At 43.4% G+C, this 16422-nt stretch overlaps 1 protein-coding gene across 1 annotated transcript in view; it reads right to left on the bottom strand.

The window, feature by feature from the left end:
* The window catches only part of NUP85 (nucleoporin 85), a 27982-nt gene extending 11560 nt beyond the window's left edge, over positions 1–16422 (bottom strand). Inside the window, exons 1-10 of the mRNA XM_082679681.1 lie at positions 16336–16422; positions 13835–13928; positions 11516–11678; positions 7222–7292; positions 6636–6679; positions 5436–5505; positions 4144–4265; positions 651–785; positions 424–546; positions 82–213 (exon numbers count right to left, since the gene is read on the bottom strand). Coding sequence (XP_082535807.1) covers positions 82–213; positions 424–546; positions 651–785; positions 4144–4265; positions 5436–5505; positions 6636–6679; positions 7222–7292; positions 11516–11678; positions 13835–13928; positions 16336–16368 — 987 coding nt within the window. The 5' untranslated portion in view covers positions 16369–16422. The remainder of the gene's footprint in view (positions 1–81; positions 214–423; positions 547–650; positions 786–4143; positions 4266–5435; positions 5506–6635; positions 6680–7221; positions 7293–11515; positions 11679–13834; positions 13929–16335) is intronic.

The following is a 16422-nucleotide window of genomic DNA, read 5'->3' as shown; positions in this document are numbered from 1 at the left end:
ACACGGTGAAAACGACCCAGCAGGGAGCAGAGCCCCCAGAAGCCCTACTCCCCACCCCCACCCCACGGAGCTCAGACTCACCTGGGCATAGAAGTGCAGGTCCATGGGTTTTACTGTGGGGTGAGAGTACAGGAGCCGGGTCACTAGGAAATGATACCAGTTACTCAGAAGCTCCTTCTGCTCCAACAGCGCAGCTTCATCTCCCAGCATGATCTGAGAAGAGAGATGCTTTCCCTTAGGTCTGGGGGTGACTTCCCGATAATGCTCCTGACCTCGACTGGAGCATCTGGTTGGAAAGCTCTCTCCTTCCCTCAGAGCCAATGAACAGCCCTGTCTCAGGAGGACATGTCGTTGCTGCACTGGATGCCACAGCCCCCGGGGGAAGCCAACTTGGACCCTGGCCTGGACTTGCTTCCCACAGACCTTGCAGAGAGACTCGAGGTGAGGACTGGAGGCGAACGTGCCGTCCTGGAGGTGCCGCTCACATCCCTCGTGCCAGTGCTGCCACTTCAGCTCCAGCTCCGTTAGTGTCTGAGTGTTACCAGGCTACCGGAAGAGACGCAGAGAGATGCCATCACCGCACAAACCCCTTACACTCATTGAATGAACCCACCTCCACGACCCAGAAGAGCAGGGCTACTCGCACATACGCTGAGAACAGGCATGGTCCGCATCAGGTCCCCAAGGATTCGGCACATGCCTGCAGAGGTGGGGCTGGTGTTGGCTTCCTTGGAGAGCATCTGTCGGGCCTCATCCAGCCGGCCCTGCAGCACCAAGACGGTCACCTGGGAGGGTACCCAAGAACACAAGCATTCACGGAGGCTCGGAAGCCACTCCCCTTAGCCCACCACTGGCTTCCTAGCCTTGGAGAAACGTGATGGTTCCCTCCCTCCAGAGGTAATCCAATTCATCCAATCTCCCAGTTTTAACCTATACCATGCTTTTCAAACTGCACGTTGTAACCCATTGTAGGTTATGACCAACTTTTAAAAAATAAATAAAATAGAAAATAAAAAATACCAGAGTGCATCAAATAAAGTATTGGCTCATAAACGTTTCAGTTCAAATACATATACGTATATATACAAACGCTCAGTATAAATACAGTTGATCCTTTCTATTCAGATTCCATATTTGTGAATATGCCTACCTGCTAAAACTTATTTGTAACCCCAAAGTCAATATCCGAGGTGCTTTCACCATCATCTGTGGACATGTGCAGAGGGGCAAAAAATTTGAGTCACCTGATGTGCACATTCCCAGCTGAGGCTGAACGAGGCGGCACTCTACATTCTGGTACCAGCTCTTACACTAAATTAGTGTCTTTCTGGCGATTAGTGCCACATTTTTTGCATTTCTGTGCTTTCTGTTGGGCCCCCAAGCGTTGTGCTGAAGTGCTGCCCGATTCCTAACTGCAAAGGAGGCTATGACATGCCATACAGAGAATGTATGTGTCAGATAAGGAAAGAGAACATACGTGTTAGATATACGTGTTCATTCAGGCAAGGATTATAGTGCTGCTGGCCATGAGTTCAATTTTAATAAATCAATAATACATATTAAATAAGGTGTCTTGAAACACAAACATACACAAGATTATAAATTGATCAGCGGACAAAAATGTTGTGACCAGAGGCTCGAAAGAACCCTGTAATTCCCCTACAAAGAGCGATGGCTCAGTAATCGAGAGCTCAGGGTTCCAGGCAACTTTATAGACCATAACTATCATGAATAATGAGAATCAACATTATATACATGCAAGTATATACGTAAAACATACACAGTAAAAGTTCTTCCATTAAGCCACGCTCAGAAAAGCCAAGGATATATAACCTGACAAGTCCCCAATTCCTCTCTCTAGCCTGGACTTCCTTCTCTGAATTCCAGACGTGTATATCCTACTGCCAGTCAATGTCTCCACTTGGCTCTCCTAGGCATCTTGTTTAACATGCCTGACAGTAAACACCCGGGCACCTCCAACTCACCAACCCACATTCTTCTATTTCTTACACATCCAATCCATTAGCAAATCCTACCACTGTATCTTTAAATTGTACCCAGAATCAAGTCACTTCTCACCATCTCCTGCGCTCAGCTCCTACCCTTGTCCAAGTTGCCACCTCTGCCTGGTTTAGGACCTCAGCCTCCAAACTGGTCTCTCTGCTCTGCCTTTGCTCTGCTCTCAGCAGTGTGGCCAGAGGACCCTTTGAAAACGTAAGTTAGATCACAGTGCTCCTTCGCCTGACTCTCCAAGGTCCCCGTCACCCCATCTGACTCAGGAGTAAAATGGGAGCTCTAACCTTGCCCATCAACTAGCTCATACATTTATGCCCTTCAACGAATTTAATCATAGCAGCCATGTGGGGTAGGTGTTGTTATTATCTCCATGGTACAGAGGAGGGAACTAAAGGCTGTTAAGTAGCTCATTCAAGAGCTCACAGCTGCTAAGAGGCAGAGCTGGGATGCTAACCCGGGCACTTTGGCACAACAGGCCATGTTCTTACCACTCAGCTACGCTGCCTCTCTAAAAGCTAAAGCCCTTACCCCTCCTCGCCTTCTTCAGGTCTCTGCTCACATGTCACCCCACAAGGGAGGCCTTCCTTGACACCCCTACTCTAGCACTCCCGATTCCCCTCCCTTGCTTTATTTCTCTCCACAGCACTTCACTTTTACACATGCTACATGTTCGACTTGTTTCTGTATTTATCTCCTGTCTCCTCACCCAGGATGTAAGCTCCGTAAGGGCAGGAATCATTGCCCTCTTTGCTCATGGTTGTTTCTGCAGTGCCTGCAAACAGTAGCACTCAATAAATACTCAGTGAATGAATCAGAGACTCAAAATCTAGGCCCAATGATTTCTGAGCAAAGTCTCTCCCCATTACCTGCACAGATCTCCTGGCACCAAAAGGCTCAGGAACAGCCTCAAAGGTGACAACTCCTTACTTGAATTTCAGATTTTATAAGTCTCCATTATTCAAGTCAACCAGCAACCTCCTCCCTGCTCCCTCCCAATTGCATCACAGGTCAGTAGAGGTGACTGGGAAAGTACTGCTCTCACAGAAAGAGAATACATACACACAGGCTGACTTTCAAAGTGATAATCCAAAGTGACTCTGGGATCATCAATGTCTTTGTTTTGTTTTTGTTTTTTAAATATTTATTTAGGCTGTGCCAGGTCTGAGTTGCAGCACGCAGGATCTTCGTTATGGCAATACAGTCTCTTTAGTTGTGGCATTCAGAATCTTTAGTTGCGGCACACGTGTGGGACCTAGTTCCCTGACCAGGGATCAAACCCAGGCCCCTTGCGTTGGTAGCACCGAGTCTTAGCCACTGCGCCACCAGGGAAGTCCCAAGGTCTTTGTTTTTAATAGCTTTACTGAGTTACAATTTATACATTATAAATATTCACCTGTTTAAGTGTATAATTCGATGAATTTTAGTGAGTTCCCAAAGTTGTGCACCATCACCATAATCCAGTTATTAGAACATTTCTATCACCTCAAAACAACTCTCATGCTCATTTATATCAAACCCCTACCCCAGCAGCTATCCATTGGTTTTGTATTATCTTCATGCTTTCTAACCCTTAGATCCACAAAGAAATCAAAATTCCCTTCTCACTGCAAAGTCTACAAAGCATTATTTTTCTTACATGATAACTTAGTTCAAAACTCTCCCACAGGGCTTCCCTGGTGCTGCAGTGGTTAAGAATCCGCCTGCCAATGCAGGGGACATGGGTTCGAGCCCTGGCCCGGGAAGATCCCACATGCCGCGGAGCAACGAAGCCCACGCATCTAGAGCCCATGCTCCGCAACAAGAGAAGCCACCGCAATGAGAAGCCCACGCACCGCAACGAAGAGTAGCCCCTGCTCACCGCAACTAGAGAAAGCCCGGGCACAGCAACAAAGACCCAACACAGCCAAAAATAAATTAATTAAATAAATTCATTAAAAAGGAAAAAAAACAAAACCTCTCCCACGGAGCAGGGAAGAAAAAAGACCTAAGCACGTCTCCGTAATTGCAGACTCAAAGAACCAAGTGCACACAGGGTCAGCAGGCAAAACCTCAGGCCTGCCTGTGAGCACAGGGAAAACAGAATATAAGGTGGAAGGCAGGGAGGCCCAGCCTGCATGAGGATCTTACCAAGTTCCAGAATCTCTCGTGTTTGCTTGGATTCTCACTGCCCAGAACATCTGCCGACAAACTGTCCACCTCACACACATGCAGTTGGACCCAGTCAAGGAGGTGAAGGAGAAGAGGGCCGGCTGGAAGGAAAAACTCTCGTCACACACAAAAGCAATAAATTCCACTTTCCCAAAGTACAGACAACGTAGGACACACGAGCTGACTATGTAGGAAGTGTTTTATCCCTCTTAAGTGAGCACACATGTGGTCCTGCATAAAGGGCTGAGCTAGCAAATAGACTTTTATGGAATGCTTCCTCTGGCCAGGCAGCTCCACCTTTCACTGACTCGTGGGAAGGGTTGGACATGAGACCCAGACCTCACCACCCCACCACCCCTCAGATTCTTCAGAACTACGCAATACTCACTGGCTATGTAAGTCATGGCCATATAGGGACTGGTGCCAGGTATGCAACAATGATAAAAACATAGCGACAGCCCTCAAAATCTACTGGAGGAGGCGGGCACATAAACAACTAATTTTAATTTCAAGTTGCTCCGTGCTTTAGCAGGAGTATGAATAAAAAGCTATGACTGCAAAGAGACTATCAATACACGTTTATAAATAACAGTAAACATAAACCATAAAAGAACGCAAAAAAGCCTGTAGCACCTCCACAGAGAGCCCACTCAAGCCAGGATACCGTACTGACCACAATTTAATTCAAGATCAACAGAATAATTCGGAGTGGACCATTAACTTGTAGGGTTGGCCCTGCCCCAATCACTAGTGAAAGAATTGTCAAAGTGACTTTGCCGCCTACCACCTAATTCCTCTTCATATCCGTAAAACCTTTTTCCTTTTTAAAATTTTAAACAACAGAAATGTATTGTCTCACATTTCAGGAGGCTAAAAGTCTGAGACTAATGTGTTGGAAGGGTTGGTTCCTTCAGAGGCTAAGGAAGAACCTGTGCCACGCCCCTCCCCTAGCTTCTCCTAAAACTTTCTTAAGCTTGACCAGTCCATGATATAAATATCGACCACCCCTTTCGCACGCTAGTTTAATATTGTTTTCTTGGTATTTTTCAGGGGTCACCTGCCTAAGAGTTTAGATTTTCAGAAGACTGTCTGATTCTTTTTGCAGTATCTGACAAAACAGCAGGCTTCTTTGGGTATCATGTAATACTTTCTGATGGTTACGTTGATGAAAAGCAATGAAAAGAGCATTCTAGGCAACAAAACACTCATCACAACATAGAAAAGGGCAGGGGGACACCTTTGATGCTGTGACAAGATGATTCTGTGCTCACCTGGGGCTACTTCAATAAAAAGAATCTCACAAAGGTTCCAAATGAGCTCCATTGCTGACAGACTGGAGACCTAAGGAAGAAATGGAGACAAAGTTTTGACTGAAAACATTCCTGAGGTTTTTTCTTAAAGCAAAGAAACAAAGGATAGCTTGAAACACCTCATGGTCATTTATTAACTCAACATCTACTGACTATTCCTATGGCAGGGCTTCCCACAAGGCAGCCAGTGAGAGAATTTTAGGGGGTGGGACACAGACTAATATTTTCTATTTTAATCGTTGTGGTTTTAGTTTAACGTGCATTAGAAAAATATAACTAGCTCATTACACCCATGATCTTGATGAATATTATGGTTTAGGAAGAGGCTTTGAGTGTAAAGGGAGAGATGATTTTTAGAAAAATATTCACTAAATAATATTACAATATATAGATACAGCAAAAATTGTCAAGTTGGTATTCAAGGGACTGACATTTAGGAAACAGTCTACTAAAAAGCAAACCCGGGACTTCCCTGGAGGTCCAGTGGTTAAGACTGCGCACTTCCAACGCAGGGGGCGCAGGTCTGGGAACCAAGATCCCATGTGCCGTGGCCAAAAAAAAAAACACAAACCCAATATAAGACACCAAAATAAATCGGGTCTGGACCCTGCCCTTAGGAATATGCAGTATTCCCTCCCCCATCATTCTTCTGTGCAAAATCACAGAATACCTTAACCATAAGGAAAAATAAATGTTTTGATGACAGAGATAATGCACCAGTCCCTATTCACTACTGAGTTTGAACAATATCAAAATTCTAACCAAAGAAAGAGAATTCTTTAAGTCATCTTCCAACTAAAGTTAAACAACTGGCAGCTTAAAAATGTTGGGTTCATTAGCTGAGTTCAGTTTATGAGACTAACCAGGGATTCCAAAAGCTTAGCTCACTATCTCAGGTGACACAATGTGGTTAGGATTTATATTTCCCGTAAGAGTTGAAAACTAATACAAGTATTTACCAAGCACATCCTTGTGTTCCAATGTGCGAGGCCTTGAAGGGGGCACTGGCAAGTTCAAGATGATTCCTACCACCCCAAGGAGTTGCCTATCTACCTGGAAAGAGAGACTTCTGCAAAACCAGTGATTGCAATGCCACTGCAGGTGGGTGCTGAGGATGTAGCTGGACATAAAGGAGGTACCAGTACAACAAAAACCCCTTACCTGGATGCTAAACTGGCGGTCACTGGCTGGATCTTTACCAGCAACTAACAAAACACAAGACATTTTAAGTGAGCACTAAAACTTTAGTCTTACTGTTATAGCTTCACATATAAGTACTGTGGCTTGTGCCTTCTAAGACCATCCATTTTCACTATGGATTTTTTGAAAAGGCCTTCACAGCTCTGTTGTAGATGAATGACCTTAAACCAAGGCCTTCAAATTACAAATTACAAATGGCTCTTTCAACTACACTACAGCAAATGTAGACACCACCATGTTATACAAGACTCTACCCAGCATCTAGGAGTCACACGGCTCTCGTGGTTATTATGACTTTAAATCACCAAGGTCAAAGGACTGGGAATGTGATTATCGAAGATCTTGAATTTGGCCCTTCAGCCTCATATGTGTCAACATAGTATGTTCTAATTTGAAAAACGTACTCAAGACAATTGCCAAAAAATTAAGGATTATGTAAGATGGGAAAGTAGGAGTTTTGAACTGGAATGTCAATCAGATTTTAACTTGTCGTATTTATAGCCAGATAAATCCTTCAACTATTATCACATACAAACAAAGTCCTTACTTGCAAGCTGGTGCATTTCCTCCAGGCATGCTCTTATGACTGATCGGTAGTTTTTACTCACTCGAACCAACCTAAAAACAATGAAATGACATAAAAGACGAACCTGGAACAGTTTGTGGTGATAGAAAGTAAGGAACATCTTGTGAAGATAGAAAGTATAAAAAAAAAAAAAGATAAGAAGTTGCTGAAAGACAGGAGCCAACTTGAAGGAGCTCCTAATGACCAAAGCTGAACAACTTGAGTGACAAAATAAGTAAAACACCACATAACCCACTGACTAAAATAAATATCCTTGAGTCCACACTGATATTAATAGTTGCAAATGAGACCCACTGACAGACCCTAAAATTAGTGGCTGAAATTTAAGGAGAAATGGGATTTGCATAGCCGCAAGGTTTCTCCCCCAAATACTTATTAGTTACACAGGGAAAGATGGTAACTTTACAGTACAGAAACCACATTAACCACGCAATCAAGGTCAACAACAACATAAGAAGGCCTCAGCGTCATGAATCTCATGATACGATGTACTGAGAAGGACATATCACACCATTTCTGTGGTATTCTTGCTAAAAATGCATAACCTCTGTCCAATCAAGAGAAAGCACCAGACAAACCCAGGACAGTTTTGAGGGACAGTCTCCAAGACAATTGGTCAATATTTTTCAAAAGTGTCAAGGTCATGAAAGAGATGAGGGAGAAAAAAACTAAATGCAATCTCATTTGGCTGCAGAAGAGAAAAAAGGACATTAGTGGAAAACTTAGTGAAATTCAAATAAGGTCTTCACTTAATCATACTGCATCAATTTTTTAAAAAATTAATTTTATTTTTGGCTGTGTTGGGTCTTCATTGCTGTGCGCGGGCTTTCTCTAATTGTGGCGAGCAAGGGCTACTCTTTGTTTCGGTACAAGGGCTTCTCATTGTCGCGGCTTCTCTTGTTGTGGAGCACGGGCTCTAGGCGCGCAGGCTTCAGTAGTTGTGGCACGTGGGCTCAGTAGTTGTGGTGCACAGGCCTAGTTGCTCCACGGCATGTGGGATCCTCCTGGACCAGGGCTCGAACCCATGTCCCTTGCATTGGCAGGCAGATTCTTAACCACTGTGCCACCAGGGAAGCCCCATACTGCATCAATGTTTAAGTTTCCTGGTTTAAATACCAGTAATGTGGTTATGTAAGATATTAACATTAGAGAAGCTTGGTAAGGGACGTACAGAAATCTACTATCTTTGTACCTTTTCTATAAGTTTAAAATTAGTTCAAAATAGAGTTCTTCAAAAAGGAAATAGCAGATTGTAAAGCAACTATACTCCAATAAAAAATAATTTTAAAAAAATTTGGTAGAAAGGGTTCTACAACTAAGCAGGTGGCAACAACATCATCTCTCCATCATCACCATAGGCTGTTTGAGATAGGAGAGACCTCACAGGTCTATCAGTCTGGGTCTTTGTTTTGGAAACGATGCAAAAGAAGCCTAAATCATGGGGTTTCCCTGGTGGCAAAGTGGTTAAGAATCCGCCTGCCAATGCAGGGGACACGGGTTCAAGCCCTGGTCCGGGAAGATCCCACATGCCACGGAGCTCCTAAGCCTGTGCGCCACAACTACTAAGCCTGCACTCTGGAGCCCACACGCCACAACTGCTGAAGCCCACACGCCTAGAGCCCATGGTCCGCAACAAGAGAAGCCACTGCACCACAACGAAGAGTAGCCCCTGCTCGCCGCAACTAGAGAAAGCCCGCGCACAGCAACAAAGACCCAACGCAGCCAAAAATAAATAATAAATAAATTAATTAAAAACTTTTAAAAAAGAAGCCTAAATCATGCTCTAAACACACACGCACACACAAAGGAAATAGAACAAAACAAACAGAAAGCAATTGGCTATTAGTTGCCAATATGCACATCCTTAGCAAGAAACATTAGTTCTAAATGAAGAAACCTAAAGGCCACCTACTGGCTCCATTTATTTTCATTCTTTTTTTTTTTTTTTTTTCTTTCTGGCTCCATTTAAAGATGAACAGAAGGGCTTCCCTGGTGGCGCAGTGGTTGAGAGTCCGCCTGCCGATGCAGGGGACATGGGTTCGTGCCCCGGTCCGGGAAGATCCCACATGCCGCGGAGCGGCTGGGCCCATGAGCCATGGCCGCTGAGCCTGCGCGTCCGGAGCCTGCTCCGCAATGGGAGAGGCCACAACAGTGAGAGGCCCGCGTACCACAAAAAAAAAATCAAAAAATAAAGATGAACAGAAGCTACGATGGGGGCAGCAGGAGGTGAAGCAACTTGCACACACTGTCTCACCTAATCCTCACTACTCCTTACCCCCTTTCACAGTCAAGATTCAGGCCCAAATAAATAACTCACCCAGCCAAGAAACAAGGTAATATGCTGACCCTCATGCACAAAATAGGAGCTACCATCCCACCATCAGTAGGATATTTACTAATTTATTAATTCAGCAAACATTTTAGAGCACCTACTGAATAGACGCACGAGGAGATCTGGGAACAGAGGGCCCACATAAATAAGACGGGGTCCCTGCCTTCCAGGAATTACAGGACTTCTGACATATTTTTTCCTTGGAGTCATAATAGATTTCTCTGAGTTATCAATATTCCGTACCAGAGCCTCTTGTCACCAGTGATCTCTCACATACAGACACATACATAGACATACAGACACACACACGCATGCACACACGCGTGCGCGCGCTGACCAGGGTATCCTCCAGGGTGATTTATTTGTAAAATGCTTATCAAGGAAGTGAAATACTGTGACACTGTGGTTAATAATAAGACATATAAAACTGGTCTTCGGGACTTCCTGCAGGGGGTGAGGGCTCGATCCCTGGTTGGGGAACTAAGATCCCCCATGCTGCGCAGTGCAGCCAAAAAGTAAAAAAAAAAAAAAATAAAACTGGTCTTCGTCCCCAGTCCGTGACCCACAGCTCCTAAAATCTTTGAAAATTCCTAAGTGATAAGAGTGCTAGAAGCATCTTTTGTTCCAAATCTGGGTGGCTCCTGGATGAGGGCTGGTCACAAGAAAGACCAAGTCGTAATTAGAAACTTGAAATTTTCAGCCCTGTCCCTGACTTCTCTAGAGAGGGGAGAGGGCTGGAAATGGAGATAATAATTGATCATGCCTACATGAGGAAGATTCCATAAAATCTCAATAGCATGGGGTTTGGAGAGCTTCCAGGTAGGTTAACACATCCATGTACCAGGATGGTGACACAACCCAGCTCCAGAGAGACAGACGTTCCTGCACTTGGGACCCTTCCAGACCATGCCCCACATACATCATCCGGCTGTTTTTCTGTGTCCTTTCTCATATCCTTTAACGAACTGGTAAATGTGTTTCCTTGAGTTCTGTGAGCTGCTCCAGCAAATTAATCAAACCTAAGGTGGTCATGGGAACCTCTGATTTATAGCCAAGTTGGCCAGAAGCTGTGGGTAACCTGGGGACCCACTATTTGTGACTGGCATCCGAATGGGGGACAGTTTTGTGGGACTGAGCCCTTAATTTATGGAATCTGATGTTATCTCCATGTAGACAGTGTTAGAATTGAGTTGAATTGTAGGATACCCAGCTTGTTTCAGAGAATTGCTTGGTGGGGGAAAAATCCCAGACATCTGGTGTCAGAAGTGTTGTGAGGAAAACACAGGAGGGAAAAAACTGTCTTTTTGTTGTTGTTTTTTTCAATACAGATACCAACACTGTCCATTCCCTAACCGTATGAATGAACTCTAAGGAAAACCTAACACAGGGGTTCTCAAAATCCACTGTGCTTAAGACTCACCTAGAGATTTTAGGATCCACCCCTAGAAACTGTGGTGATATGAGGTGGGGCCTAAACAAGTACCTGACCCTGATGCAGTTAACTCATGAACCACACTCCAAACAATTCTAGTCTATAAATAATACAAGTTTTCTGGTCTCTTCACAAAAAAAATGCTTTAAAAATAATTCTTTAAAGACAAAACAAAACTCCCAAGAGTGGAACCTCATTCAATGACTCTCAGGTGCTTGTCTGGCTTAAATTTTATTCTTTGGAGGGTAAGTGAAGTAGGAATATAAACAAAGCAGCAGCCAGCAAGTCAATCAGCAGCCACTCGCACATTCTCTGTAAGACATTTCCATCCATGCCCATTTATACTGTCCACTAAAGAGGACACAAACTAGAACCAGGAGTCCCTGATTTCTCCAGGAGAGCCATCCATCATGCAAAAGGATAAGGACGCATTTCATGCGGTTTCCCACAATTCAGCTCTGGGCTGCAGCACCTATCAGCAGCCTACTTACTGAGTTTTTCTGGATTTTCCAGTCAACTCTTCTTCAATTCTCTGGAGGCCCACAAAGATCCCATGGGATTCATTGAAGAGTTTTCTCAGGATTTGAGAGTAAACATCCTCATTCTTTCGGATTATATGGATAAAGGGGCAACCTGGCATCATGTCTGATTTTTCTGAAACAAAACAGAAAAAAAATTTAACACCTATCACCATCATCCTCATGAAAGAACCCACTCTAAAAACTCTGAGTATCTAATTACAAAAGCTTCAGCTTCTTTGCTACTGATTTCACTTATTAAAAATGATATGAATTATCATTTATCCACACGTGAATTTTTACTTTTCTTTTTTTTTGATCGCGCCACGCAGCATATGGGGTCTTAGTTCCCCGACTAGGGCTCGAACCTGCACCCCCTGCAGAGGGAGCATGGGATCCTAACCACTAGAATTCCCCACACATGAATTTTTTTTTTTTTTTTTTTTTTTTGTGGTACGCGGGCCTCTCACCACTGTGGCCTCTCCCGTTGCAGAGCACAGGCTCCAGACGTGAAGGCTCAGTGGCCATGGCTCACGGGCCTCGCCGCTCCGCGGCATGTGGGATCCTCCCGGGCCGAGGCACGAACCCGTGTCCCCTGCATTGGCAGGCGGACTCTCAACCACTGCGCCACCAGGGAAGCCCCCCCAACACATGAATTTTTAAACACAAATGTTTACTCTCAGACTTTACTCCTCAATTCACTGGCATATTTTGTAATGACCTTTCACCTCCATCAACTGAAATATACTAGAAAAAAAGAGTAAACTCATTTAATATTAGCCTATGTAATATTCAGTAGACAAGATAAACCTACAGCTGAAGTTTTATATAACATCAAAGTAAATATTATTTTTATATTACTTTTTTACTGCCACTACTCCTAAAACAAAGAATCAAGAACTGACTAAACTATTTTGCAACAGTGATGAAAAGGCTCTATAATAAATTATTAGCCACCAACTTGTGGAAATTTCTTATAAACAACTTCTCAAATAAGTTGTGATAATGTTCAATGGCTTGTCCTGAAAGTGATTTCAATAGATATAAACAAAAACAGAAAGAAAACCTTGAGTTTCCAACAATCGAGGACAAGCCAGAAATGTTGATAAGCTCTCCTATTAAGTAGGAAAAGGGCCATCCAGACCTAGTCACCGAAGTTTCTCTTCTGAGCAACTTCCACAGCTCTGCCAAACTTGAGATCTTCAATACCAACAGATTCCATAAATATTTAACAACATTAGGGATAATTATTTATTTATTTATTTACTTATTTGGCTGTGTCAGGTCTTAGCTGCAGCTTAGTTGTGGCATGGGCTCTAGAGCGCGGGCTCAGTAGTTGCAGTGTGTGGGCTCTCTAGTTGCGGTGCGTGGGCTCTAGAGCGCAAAGGCTTAGTTGCCCCGCAGCATGTGGGATCTTAGTCCCCTGACCAGGGATTGGACCCATGTCCCCTGCATTGGAAGGCGGATTCTTAACCACTGGACAACCAGGGAAGTCCACGTTAGGGATAATTTTTAACTATAAAATCAAGAAAAACTACATCGCTTAAAAATTACATGAACTTCATACCATGTAATCTGCCAAAATTATATGACCTTCATTAGCTCAATCTGCTCCTTGTAAGAAGGGAACCTCCACATTTGGATAAAGAATGTTGCAAATATTACAAGAAAAATCTCTTCAGCATTTTCTGAGATTTCTCTCTTGAAAAGGAGAAAGGAAAATCAAATATCAAGATTTCAGTTTTACCTTGCTACTAGAGGGAATCAGTATTGGAAAGGTAAGATCCATGTCTGATACCTAATGGAGCTTAGAGAACAAAGCCAAGGACAAATCATTTTGCTCTCCAGCTCATTTGTGCTATGTATTAACAGCCTACGAAATTCAATCAAGTTCACAATGCTAACATAAAGGTAAGGGCTATGACATTTGCAAAAATTCACAATGAGGGCACTATCATAAAGAGAGTTAGTAAAAAAAAATTAATGAATTAAATTAAAAAAAGAGAATTAGTTACTCTGGACAAAAAGGAAAAAAAGCTTCACGTATTCAAATATAAAGAAAATCTTTCTTTAACACTGGAAGACCATTGTTAACCTTTTTTCCTGGACTCAAAATCTGCCAGGTCTCATAAATCAATGAAAATCTTAAATAGCTACATAGTTTCAAAAATGAACAAAATAAGTGCAAAATAAGTGCAACTGTTTCATATTTCAGCTAGTCATACCTGAGAGAAGAAAAAAAACAAATGTGCCAAGATAGATAATCTAAAAGAAAAGAAAAAAAAAAACTACCTTTTTTGTTGAAAGACGTTTCACACACCAGCATCTCCCCTGGACCCCAGTCAAAACACATTTGCTTCTTCTGGGAATTCACTCCCGGAATAAACTAGTAAAAAAAATAAGGCACAGAAATTGTTATTCTTCCTAAAGGCTTTGCTTTCAAATTACTTGCAGGTATAATCCTAGAAGCCAGTGGTCGTGAAAGTTATTAAGTGCTAATCTATGAACACAGCTGAGTGTGACTGAGCAGCCCTGTCTGTTAGACCCTAAATGAACAAGTGAATTTTGCTAGGCACATCAACCCAGCCTGTCACTTCTGAAGTGTTGATAAAAAGGAAAGCTACACCTCAATCAATTACTATATGGTAATTCAGTGATCTGTAGTTCAGAAAAAGGGAAGTTAAAAAAATTAAAAAGGAATTGAACTGTTTGTTACTCACTAAAAAGACAGAGACCTCCAATCCCATGGCTTCTGTGTCACATCTTTTATGACTTGATTTTTTTACTCCAACTCAGACCAATCCCTCTAAGTCTCGGCTTCATAAATCCAACTGCCTAATCCACACCTTTATGAGCTGTCTAACCTCTAGAGCTATATCCATAACGTCAAGAACCAAAAAAGGAACTCTTGATGCCCAAACCTCATTCCACTCCCCCAGTGGGACCAAGCCTTTCCCAACCGTTAGGAACAATCCTTGTAATACTCCGCCTTCCCTCATCACCCACTGAGTTTATTTTAGCTAAATACGCATCTGTCCTATACCCCAGCAATTCCATTTCTAGGTATTTATCTGCAAAGTAACAACCAAAGAAAGACAACAAGAACTGCAACTTATATTTTTAAGCGCCCTTGACCTAAAAAGATAAGACCACTGGCCTAGAAAAACTGCTCAAGATTATTCTCTCTCTGAATCTACACTTAAACATCCCTGAATCTGCTAATTACTAACTGGCCTTCATGTGCCTTGATAAGAGGAAGCAGCTGTGTGAAGAGCCGACACAACAACTGCTACACAGGTGACAATGGTTTTCAGGGTTATTCATCAGCCTCCTGAGGGTGTGTTCAGCGTAAGCCCAAAGAGCAGACTAACTCTCAAACACCCACGTGACTGAGTTCGAACTTGCAGAGTTGAAGTTCAGATTCTAGACCACGCAGTTCTGCCAAGATCATGCCCCCCTGAGAGGCTGTGTCCACAAGGCCAACCAGTTTCCTACCTGGTCTCCCCAACACCAATGTAAAGCTGGGTTATCACAGGTCAACCATCACTACTGGGGGCAAAATTAAGCTTAGATCATTTTCATTCCATTTGTAAATGCATGACTCATTGTTATGGTTCAATAACAAAGTGGCTCTCCTGGGCTGCACAGGGTGCTGGGAAGGTTTCCCCATCCAAAGATTCGGACATAAGTGAAGGAGGGAAAAGCAAGATAACACGTAGTCTGTAAAAGTTCCAGTGATTCCGATAGCCTAATTTTTCACCCCAGAAACACTGACATAGTCCTTGATAGACATTTAATATTTAAGATACTTTATATATGCATTAAAAGTTAACAATCTATAGCATATAGGAGTAAGCTTTATAGAGAGTAACAACCCACGTTAACTGCTATTTGAGATCTCATGTCTCTTTTTGTCCAGTTAGCTTTGAAATGACTTCTATTTTCAGTTTTTGGTTCTGTCAGATACTGCTTTGCGATCTGATGGCTTTAGCTGAAAACTGAAGGCATCTTAACCTTCTAAAAAGCAAAAATACAAGGTCAGGCAACTTGCAGTTTAGTGGGGCTTACAGGTTACCAAGAGCTAAGAGACGCAGAACAAGCCTAAACGGACAGAAATATTTGACCTAGTCAGGAAAGGCTTTCCTGACAAAGAGGCTCCTGGAGCTTGCATGTAAGAAATGAACAGGATATAAACCTAAGAGAGAAGAGATCCCAAGCAGGGGGAACAGTAGGTGTCTCTTATCTAACAACCATGAATCTCTTTATAAGCATCGTAGGTCACCCACACCTGACATATTCTCTTGAGAGTTCAAATACAACTGAAAGGAAACAGAGCAATAAAAGCAAGAATAGTCTCCCGAAAGAATAATTATATTTAGTAAACCTTGGGCCAGCTCAAGCAAAGCCAAGCTCACGGCGTTGCGATGTGAAGCTTAGCTCGGCTGGGAGAAAAAAGCCCCAATTCCTGTGCTTGGTTCAAGCCCGCTCCTTAAAGCATTAGCCCCAAAGGAAAACCCAAAGAAGTAGGAAGGTCGGGAAGACAAGGGACGGAAAGGGATGGAGTGGGGCCTCCAGGGCCAGGTATTCTGAGTATACAAAGGGGCAGAAACCCAGCGACCACTGCGACCCAAACACGGGCACCTAGTTAATGGGACTTCTGGACGACGGCAATTGTACTGAGGGAAGGGGACGAGCACCTCGCAGGCGGCACAGAGATAGACAAGCCTGCAGGGACGAAGCGCACCCAATCCTCGGACCTAGAAGGCAAACAGTACTGTTCGAGGCACCCTTACAGTGACTGTCGGCTCGCCATCTAGCTCCTCCATAGCGCAGCACCTCACCGCCCGGAACTCGCAGGGTAGCCAACGCTCCCAGCTCGG

This window comes from Grampus griseus (genome assembly GCF_964374135.1).
Source record: "Grampus griseus genome assembly, chromosome: 20".
In the NCBI taxonomy this organism is placed as follows: Eukaryota; Metazoa; Chordata; class Mammalia; order Artiodactyla; family Delphinidae; genus Grampus; species Grampus griseus.
The sequence above is the reverse complement of the archived record's forward strand: the minus strand, read 5'-3'. Positions and strand labels throughout refer to the sequence as shown.